This window comes from Scomber scombrus, chromosome 14 (assembly GCF_963691925.1).
Source record: "Scomber scombrus chromosome 14, fScoSco1.1, whole genome shotgun sequence".
Taxonomy (NCBI): domain Eukaryota; kingdom Metazoa; phylum Chordata; class Actinopteri; order Scombriformes; family Scombridae; genus Scomber; species Scomber scombrus.
Genome location: NC_084983.1, coordinates 7,970,809 through 7,980,577, shown reverse-complemented (window position 1 = coordinate 7,980,577; position 9,769 = coordinate 7,970,809). Strand labels below are relative to the sequence as shown.

The 9,769-nt window shown below is 47.1% G+C and overlaps 1 protein-coding gene across 1 annotated transcript; it reads left to right on the top strand.

Moving 5' to 3' along the window:
* Positions 1-886: 886 nt before the first annotated feature.
* LOC133994355 (uncharacterized) lies at positions 887-4,248 on the top strand. Its single transcript, XM_062433600.1, has 3 exons — positions 887-1,028; positions 1,128-3,274; positions 3,421-4,248. The coding sequence occupies exons 1-3, from the start codon at positions 887-889 to the stop codon at positions 4,246-4,248; spliced, it is 3,117 nt and encodes a 1,038-aa protein (XP_062289584.1).
* The last annotated feature ends 5,521 nt before the right edge of the window (positions 4,249-9,769 follow it).

Below are 9,769 nucleotides of genomic sequence, written 5' to 3'. Positions count from 1 at the left end.
GCAACTTCTCCCCGTCTTCCCGGAGCTGCTGGAGGAGGTGGCGCGCTCATGGAGAGACCGCCCCTACAGCAGCCGGAGCCCGGTTCCCGGGGCCTCGTCCCTCGACTGTGAGGCGATGGAGAGCCTGGGTCTGCTCCGCATGCCTCCGATGGAGCCACTTGTTGCAGCTCACCTTCACCCCCAGCTGTCAGCGGTGTCCTCCCGGAGCCCCAGCCTGCCGTCCAAGTCCGACCGTTTTCAGTCAGCCCTGACTGAGAAAGCGTACAAGGCGGTGGCGCTCTCGGCCAGAGCGCTCAATGTCCTCTCGCTGCTCACGGCTTACCAGGCTGAGTTGTGCGAGGATGTTGTGCAAACTCAGGACTCAGCTGCGTGGGAGGAGATACCGGTCATCACCGACCTGTGTCTCCGTGTCCAACGCTGCGCGGTCCAGGCCACGGGTAGAGCGATGGGGACCATGGTTCTGCAGGAGCGAGCGCGGTGGCTCAACCTCGCCAGCCTGTCAGACAGAGAGAAGGACGACGTCCTGGACATGCCCATTGTCCCGGAGGGGATTTTTGGTTCCGCCCTAGCATCGATGCAACAACGGTGTGAAGCCAAAAAGAAGGAAGACGAAGCTCTCAAGCTCTGCCTCCCTCGCAAGCCCCCAGCTCCCTCTCCACCTGCGCAGCGTAAATCATTCGCGCAGGCTGCTTCCCGGGTTTCGCAGTTCAAAATACCGAAACATCCGAAGCCTCAAACCGCCCCGCCGCCCGTGCCCGGTCGGCCCGGCTGGTTCAAGAAGCCCTCGGCCCCGGCTACAGCTCCGCCGGCACAGCCCGCGCAAGCTACCAGCCACCAGGCCAGGAAGAAAAAGAGAGCGGCCTGACCGCCCCTCTCGTCACCGGTGATGCAGCTGGAAGTTCCCTGTTCTCCAGCTCCACCTGTTTGGCTTCCGAGCGTGCACTCCGGGGCCCCCCACGCCCCCATCTCCCAGCTGCCACGGACCGTGCCAGAGCAGACCGGGAGAGACGGACATCTGACGGCAGAGGGTTCAGCGGTTGCCCCTCTCCCATGTCCACAAGCACGCACACACACACAAGTTTTCATAAAGAAAATAAAATGTGTCCCGCTGTCGCATCCGGGCCGAGTGCCGAGGGCGCAGCTAATAAAAGCCAAAACTATAAAAATAAACAGCGCGGTGGCGGCACCTGCTGTCCCACCCCCGGGGAAAGCTGCGGCTTTTCCCGGGGTGAGGGCAGTGAGGTCCCCGTCACTGCGTTGTCCTCCCGGGCCAAAGTGCACAGCACCGCCCAGAGGCCATGTCAGTTTTCCACCACGAGAGGGCGCCACCGCACCGCGGTTGGGACCTCTCATGGTGGAAGAGCTGCAGCGCGTCTCACCTCTCTGCCGCAGGTGGCAGAGGTGGGCTGCGCTCGCAGCTTCGCCCTGGGTGTTGAAGACGATTTTGAGGGGTTACAGGCTGCAGTTTGCCGCTGTTCCCCCTCGATTCGCCGGCATAATACACTCCCAGGCTCAGGGAGAGTCAGCTCGTGTTTTGCAAGAGGAAATCCTCTCACTGTTAAACAAAGGAGCAATCTGTGTCGTTCCTCCCACACAGTGTCAGAGCGGTTTTTACTCCAGGTACTTTCTGGTCCCAAAACGGGGGGGGAGTGGTATTCGCCCTATCCTGGATCTACGTGCTCTGAACAAATTTCTCAGGAAATACAAGTTCAGGATGCTCACACACGCATCCCTGCTGCGCCTGGTGCGACAGAACGATTGGTTCACTTCTGTCGATCTGAAAGACGCGTATTTCCACATTCCAATATATCCTCCCCACAGAAAGTATCTGAGGTTCGCTTTCCAGGGGACGTGCTACGAGTACCGCGTGCTCCCATTCGGTCTGTCTTTAAGCCCGAGGGTGTTCGTCCGGTGCACGGAAGCGGCGATAGCCCCACTGAGACAGCAGGGCATTCGCTTGGCCACATATCTGGACGATTGGCTACTTTTGGCACAATCGAGGCAGGAGGCCATGGCGCATACGCGTATTCTCACACGGCACCTATTAGACCTGGGTTTTGTGATAAACGCGGAAAAGAGCATGCTGTGCCCGACACAGGACATAATCTTTCTGGGATTATCCCTGGACTCGGTGATTTTCACGGCGCGCCTCTCGGCGGAGCGAGTGAGAGCTTTCAGAGCATGTCTCGCGCTTTTCCATCCAGGCAAATCTGTTCAATTCAGATTGTGTCTTCGATTACTCGGACTGATGGCGTCAGCCATTCTCGTGGTTCGTCTCGGTCGCCTCCACATGCGGGAATTCCAGCTCTGGGTGGCCTCATGCGGGCTGGATCCCGTGCGTCATGGCGCACGGAGAGTGTTGGTTACGCCGGGGTGCGTCAGGGCACTGCGCCACTGGCGAGCCCCGTCGTTTCTGACCCGCGGGGTGCCCATGGGCTCTGTCCTGTCCAGGAAGGTGGTCACTACGGACGCCAGCCTGACAGGGTGGGGCGGAATTCACGAGGGCCGGTCAGTGAGGGGCCGCTGGAGTGTGGACCTCCAGCGGTCTCACATAAATTTTCTGGAACTTTCAGCGGTGTTCCTCTCCCTGAAACACTTCCTTCCGTCTCTCATGGGCCATCATGTCCTGGTGAGGACGGACAATACGACGACGGTAGCGTACATCAACCGCCAAGGGGGGTTGCGCTCTCGTCAGTTGCACATGCTGGCACGCAGACTGATCCTGTGGAGCTGCGGTCGTCTCCTCTCCCTGAGGGCGACGCACGTCCCGGGGGCTCTGAACACGGGCGCAGACCTGTTGTCCAGGGGCGCGCCGGTATACGCCTGGTGGACTCTGCACCCAGAGATTGTGGAACAGATATGGGCCCGTTATGGTCGGGCCGCGGTGGATCTGTTCGCGTCAAGAGGAAATGCGCAGTGCGCGCTGTTTTACTCTCTGCGCAACCTGGATGCTCCCCTCGGCATAGACGCACTAGCGCACGTCTGGCCGCACGAGCTTCTTTACGCGTTCCCTCCCCTGGCCCTGATACCCCCCACTCTGTCCAGAGTGAGGGACCACGGCCACGCGCTGATTCTGATAGCTCCGCATTGGCCTGCAATGCATTGGCTGGCGGAGATATATCGGTTGCTGTGCGCGCAACCTTGGCAGCTCCCGCTGCGCAGGGACCTGTTATCACAGGGGGGGGGGACGGTTTTCCACCCGCACCCAGAACGCCTGGCGCTGTGGGTTTGGCCCCTGAGTGGTTCAATTTGTCGGCTGTGGGACTCCCACAGCGTGTGATTTCCACTATACAAAGTGCTCGAGCCTCTTCCACTAGGTCTCTGTATGACTGTAAGTGGAGAGTGTTTGAGGACTGGTGTCACAGAAATGGCCACGTTCCTTTTCAGTGTCCAGTAGGTGTGATATTGTCATTCTTACAGGACCTGATTGACAAACGAAAAGCCTTCTCCACAGTTAAAGTGTACTTGGCAGCTATAGCCGCCTGTCACGTGGGGTTTGGGAAACAAACAGCGAGCCAGCACCCGCTGGTTTGCCGTTTTATGAAGGGAGCGCGCAGGCTTCTCCCCGTGTCCAGACCGCTGGTGCCACCATGGGATCTGGCTGTGGTTCTGGAGGGGCTCAAGGGTCCTCCTTTTGAGCCGCTGGGGGGAGCAGGCTTGAAACACCTGTCTCTCAAGACAGTGTTGTTACTGGCTCTGGCTTCGGCTAAACGGGTTAGTGACATCCATGCGCTTTCGGTGCATCCATCATGCACTCAGCTTTACCCGGGGGATGTGAGGATGATTTTGAAGCCCAACCCGGCCTTTGTGCCTAAGGTAGTGGGCTCATGTTCTCCTATTGACCTTGTGGCCTTTGCTGCCTCGCCTGGAGAGCGGCGGTCACATGCGTTATGTCCAGTCCGTGCGGTGCGCACTTACATGGACAGGACTAAGGGTTTCAGGAGGAGCGATCAGCTGTTTGTCTCCTGGGCTAATCCTCATAAGGGGAAACCTGTCACAAAGCAGCGCCTGTCCCACTGGGTCGTGGAGGCGATTGCTTTGGCTTATACGAGTCAGGGTTTGCAGACACCTGCGGGTCTGCGGGCGCACTCGACTCGGGGCTTGGCCGCATCCTGGGCCTTATTCAGGGGAGTTTCTGTTCAGGACATCTGTGCTGCAGCGAGTTGGTCCTCGCCTCTCACTTTTGTCCGTTTTTATATGCTGGACGTCTCCGCTCCGTGCGTGGCACGCGCGGTTTTGCTGTCCTGATTGGAACAGAGTACCTTTTTCCCTGTGGGTTGGTGGACGCTCGATAAGCTTGTCTGGCAATACGGGAGCAACCATATCCCATAGTGAGACATCGAACGAAATATTATGAAAGAGAACTTTAGGTTATTTACATAACCCCGGTTCTCTGAGTAATATGAGTGAGATGTCTCACCAGACTACCCTTCTTGCTTGGGCGAGTGAGAAGAGGTGCTTATCTTGAATGAGGGTGGTGCCGTCCGCATGAGCTATTTAAGGTAGGTGGGACTACCTGTGGCGGACGGACACGTTCACCAGCCAATCAGGATTGGCGTAATGAGATAAATGCTTCTGAGGGCTGCAGCGAGGCGTGCATCCCATAGTGAGACATCTCACTCATATTACTCAGAGAACCGGGGTTATGTAAATAACCTAAAGTTTTACTTTGATTTGATGATACTTCTAAAAGAGTTGAGTACGCCACCTCTTTTGTACAGTAAGTTACATTGGACCAGGATTGGCTCCTAACTGGTTACACAGCTTAAACTGAGATGTAAGGTGAGCACAGAGAAACTTTCCTCCTTCAGCAGCAGATAAATGTGAAAACAGCTTTACACTGTCAGGCTGTGCACATACAGTACCATGTCAAATGTTTGGACACACTCATTTAATGCAATGGAGAAGTGTGTCCAAACTTATAACTGGCACTGTACATCATTCAGCACAGTGAAGGAGGGCAAGCTTTTTAAACTAAAGTATATTACACTCAGACATTCAAAGAATTCATGGCTTGGAGCAGACAGTCTCTACTTATGTAATGTTATGCTGTGTTGCAGCATATGACCTCAGTACAGTACATTCTATATGAGTTTAATTAAACCATTAGGCTACTTTCAAGCTGAAATGTTTCTCTAATGCTGAGATAAATATTACAGGAGAGAGGCCAGAGGTCACTGTGTTTTTTTTTATTTTTCTGAACTACTTTACATTAGCAGGCAATATATTTTGCATTCCCTGTAATTTGCCCCCTATTACCATAGAAAAGGTTAGTGTGTTGGGTCAGCCCTTCAGAGTGTTATAATAAAAATTAGGATAATGATCTGCAGATCCTACAGAATAGAAAGATGATAGATATGTACTTGACATTATGTATTCATCATTTGTTCCTTTCAAAAAGGACGAGATCCAACAATATACAGACACTGAGTGTGACCACAGCTGCAGCAGGCTATTCATGGCAGTGAGATGAACGATGGCTGAAGCTGTGGCTCAACCTGTGACTGTGGATATTAGGGGCTAGGGCAACAGATGCAGCTGTGGCTGTTTATATTGCTATAGCTATGGACATGGCCTCGGCTGTAGGTGTATTGCAGCTATTCTTCAAAACTCCCATAACATTATCTGAGAGAGCATTGTAAATCCAGAGATGAACCAGGATATGAAGCCTGTATTTCACATTTGACAGACGTGATGCCAACATGCACCAAAGGGGTTCAGGAATAACTTTACTACGATGATAAGCCAGTACAGCTGTGCCAATTCACTATACACACACACACACACAAAATCCCTGCATGTAATTAATAAATGTCAAAGCCATGGTAACCATAACAACGGAAGCCAGAGCCATATGGCTTTGGTTGTTAGGTGACAGTGACAAAGCTATTGTCATCCTCTGGCCTCAGTCAAAGTACACATGTGGAGAAAAATGTGCCGCCTACCTGTGTGGCACAAAAGCTTTTAGTTTCCCATGAAGCTAATATTACAGGAGTATAATTATGTGAGATAACTGCCAGACAATAGTCACATTTACACCCTGAACGCAAACAAGCTTACAATATTACTCTCTATTAGAGACCCTCCACAGTAAGCTAACAGCAAAGTCCCCAAAACAACAACAACAAGCTGAGAATAAAGATGTCAAATTGTGTTTGGTGCTGTACCTGGGGAGGTATTACAACTTCTTAGTGGTTCAATATTAACACAGACTGAGACTGAAAATTTGTTGGCTGATCCTATAAACAGTAGTGTATTTCTTGGAGTTGACATAGCCAAGAACAAATGCTTAAACAAATATATTAGAAATCATGTACAAGTTGCAACACTACCCCCAGGAAGATTCTTTCGGTCATCTATTTATAGAGAAGTTAACCGGTTTAAAACTTGGATAATTAGAGACAAGTTCTGTCTTAATAATAAAGTTAAGGAAGTTTCCTTTCAAATCTCGCATTGTATATATCCAGTAAAAAAGACATTAGAGAGATTTAGAATAGATATTGAATACTCTTGTGACTTCTGTGGTGTAGAAGAAGAAACAATGTCATTTATTTGTTCACTGTATACATTAAAATATTTTGGGTTGATGTACAACATTTTATAATGAGAAAAACTAATAAGACATTTCAACTCAGAGATAGAGATGTGTTTTTACACTTTGAAAATGAAGAGAAAGACAAACATTTTGTTTATCTTGAACAGTTAATATTGTTGCTGGGAAAATTCCATATACATAAGAAGAAATGGACTGACTCCAAGCCCAGCTTTGGACACTTTTCTCAAGAACTAAATCAATATGGCACCACAATTAAGGACATTAAAAACAGTAAGGCAATGAATACAAACTGTATTTTTGAATACATGTGATTGTTTCCCTGGCAGAAACAGATTTGTTTGTATATATTACAAACAATATATGGGAGAGGGGGGGAATAAAGTTGTCATAATTCAGCTCATAACACTGTTGAGTCATGTTGGGAGTCCAAAATAATCACTCGACTCACAACAACAGAAAAAAATATAACAAGAAGTCCATTCACACTTAAAATCAAAGCAAATACTACACAGACTAGAGGTAGATTCAAGTAGACTACAGCAGCATGAAGAGCACCAATTAGCGGCTAGCAGACGCCAAGAAAGTGACCACTAGCAACTCTGTGGTAACAAACAACCAACAACCACTAGCTTTGACAGCCATTTTACCAAGAAACAAAACACAGAGTAGTGAACAGAGAAAAGACAGGACTCACAATAAACATGTCAGCAAAAGCACCAAATACAAACTTACCTGGGAGCACAAACAAAGATGGTTATTCCTTCACAAAGTCGTCCTGAAGAAACAGGCTGGTACAGGTGAGCTAGCAGCAGGTGTCATGTTTGCTAATTAGAGAGAAAAGGCGGGCGGATAATACAACAAGCTTAAATAGAGCGCGTTTTTTTTTTTTTAAAGGTGCGTTTGATAAACGTCACAGCAAGCACAGTGTGTCACGTGTAGTTTGAGTGTAGCAACTCAGTTGTCACCTTGAACTAGAATGAAGGCTTCCTGCCATGTAATACTCCTTTTTCACAACATTTTGACCTTTCATGGTAGAAAAAAACGCACAAGTGATACTAATAACATTAAAAATGTCTCTGTTTTATTCAAGTGTCCCAGTGTGCCATCATTAGAGGTGGAAAGGAACTATAAGTAGGCTACATGACACAAGTCTTTAAGTAGGCTACAACTACTACTTGTAGGCATTGAGTATTTCCATTTACTCCAACTCCATTACATTTTTAGAGGGAAATATTGTACTTTCTACTCCTCTACATTTATTTGACAGCTTTAGTTACATTTCAGATGAAGATTTGACACAATGGATAATATAACAAGCTGTCAAAATACAACACTTTGTTAAAGATGAAACCAGTGGTTTCCAACCTTTTTGTCTTTTGATGTCTTAAAAACAGCAGTGTGTAGTCTGGGTCACATTTCAGTCTATGAGTTATTAACAGCTCCACCAAATAGTGATTTTTTTCCCTCTAAACTTGACATGTCCTCTGTGAGAAAGGCACACAGTCCAATTTCTAAAACTATTTTGAGGTACTTGTACTTATTTCTCTATTTGATTGTTTTGCACGTCAACAGTGTCAATGGTTACAGATTTTGTTAATAGACCCGTTTCACAACAGACACTTTTGCTTATCAAAGCAATGTTGTAAATAATAACATTAACAATGGCTCCATTGTTATTTCCATTAATTTTCCTAGTTTAGTTTAGTTTTATTAGGATCCCCATTAGCTGCAGCCTTGCTGAAGCTATTCTTGTTGAAGCCATGTTGGTGAGTGAGCATGCACAATACCAGGGCACTGCACTGGATCACCTAAATCATCCATCACTAATGTTTTTAATTCCACCTGTGCTTTTTCTGCTTTGACCAGTCAAATGTCTGCCATTAAAAGGGTCTCTACCATTACCTTGAGCTTGCAAGTTACTTATGTCCTCATTTTGGGATAACAATGATTAGTTATTAGTGATAATATTGCAGGCAGAAATTTAACTTGTGAACTTACCTTACACAAGTTGTTTAATTTGACTAATTTTACCATCTCATTTTACAGCACATCACTGTACCAACCACCCTCAAATATGGTAAGAAGGCCTAGTCCAAGCTATTAAAGTATGTCTGTAAATGTTTAATAGTTGATGTTGCAGATTTTGTCCTACAAATCTGCCATAAGCTATAGCAGCTTTTACAGTCAAGGTAAAACTGTAAATGTTGAAGAGACTCCAAGAATCACAGCTGCTAACATATTTTCATCTCCAGGCAAATTTGATTAATACATCACACTTTGTTCCACCATGTAATTTGACAATAATACAACATTTATGGATAGAGGTCACCACTACCAAATAATAAAAGTGATGCCGGCCAAAATCTATTGCAAATTTGTATGACTTTTTCATATGGTATATATTGAAATGGAAACTCTGGAATATCACTGTTTTTTGAAGCTGCTAATCTCCCCATGAGCATAAAGAAGTCTTTTAAAGGATCAGGAGATGTCAACGTAGTCAGACACTTTTGAGATGCTTTGGAAGTGCATGTGGAGGTGTGAATGAAATGCATCAATGTGAACTGACATTTAATGAGTCAGTCATCTTTCAGCATCCCTTCAGCTTATAAAAGCCTGACCTTTGTGCCCACTGATGCAGCTGACAAGTACATGTAAGTCAGTAATGCACAGTATTATTATCTTTAATTGTAGCCATGTAGTGAAGCAAGAGCATTGCCTTGCCATCTTCAAGGCTTTGGAGCCATTTCTCCTCTGTGTCAACTCCGACTGTTACAGTGAATACAGCCTGCTTCTTTCTGATCGTCACTTTCTAACATTACGATGAGTCTCTAATTGTTCCATCAGAGTGTGAACGTAATCCCATTTGTACATGATCCTTTTCAACTATTTAGTCTCCTTTGGGGCCAGTGTCCAATGCAACTGTAATGCTCAGCACGACTCCACATTATTCTTTAAGCCACTTGTCACTTGGACAAGGGAAATAACCTTTTACTTGTCCAAACCTATAATTACCCAGACAGAAGATATGTGTTTCTCTGTCGACATCTGTGCAAAACATTCAGTATGGTAGCATTTTGTGTATCAGAAATTATGTTTTATTTATTGGCTCATTATTAGTTAAGTATGGCTAGTCAGCATAATTGATGATTATTATATAGTAATAGTTATAGCTATCTAAAACACTTACACTAGAGTAAATCATAAATGAGT

Coding starts and splice junctions, on each gene's coding strand:
- LOC133994355 (XM_062433600.1), top strand. CDS start 887: ATGCAGCTGGAAGTTCCCTGTTCTCCAGCTCCACCTGTTTGGCTTCCG. Junction 1,029..1,127: donor CGGACATCTGACGGCAGAGG/GTTCAGCGGTTG, acceptor ATCCGGGCCGAG/TGCCGAGGGCGCAGCTAATA. Junction 3,275..3,420: donor GGCTGTGGGACTCCCACAGC/GTGTGATTTCCA, acceptor TCATTCTTACAG/GACCTGATTGACAAACGAAA.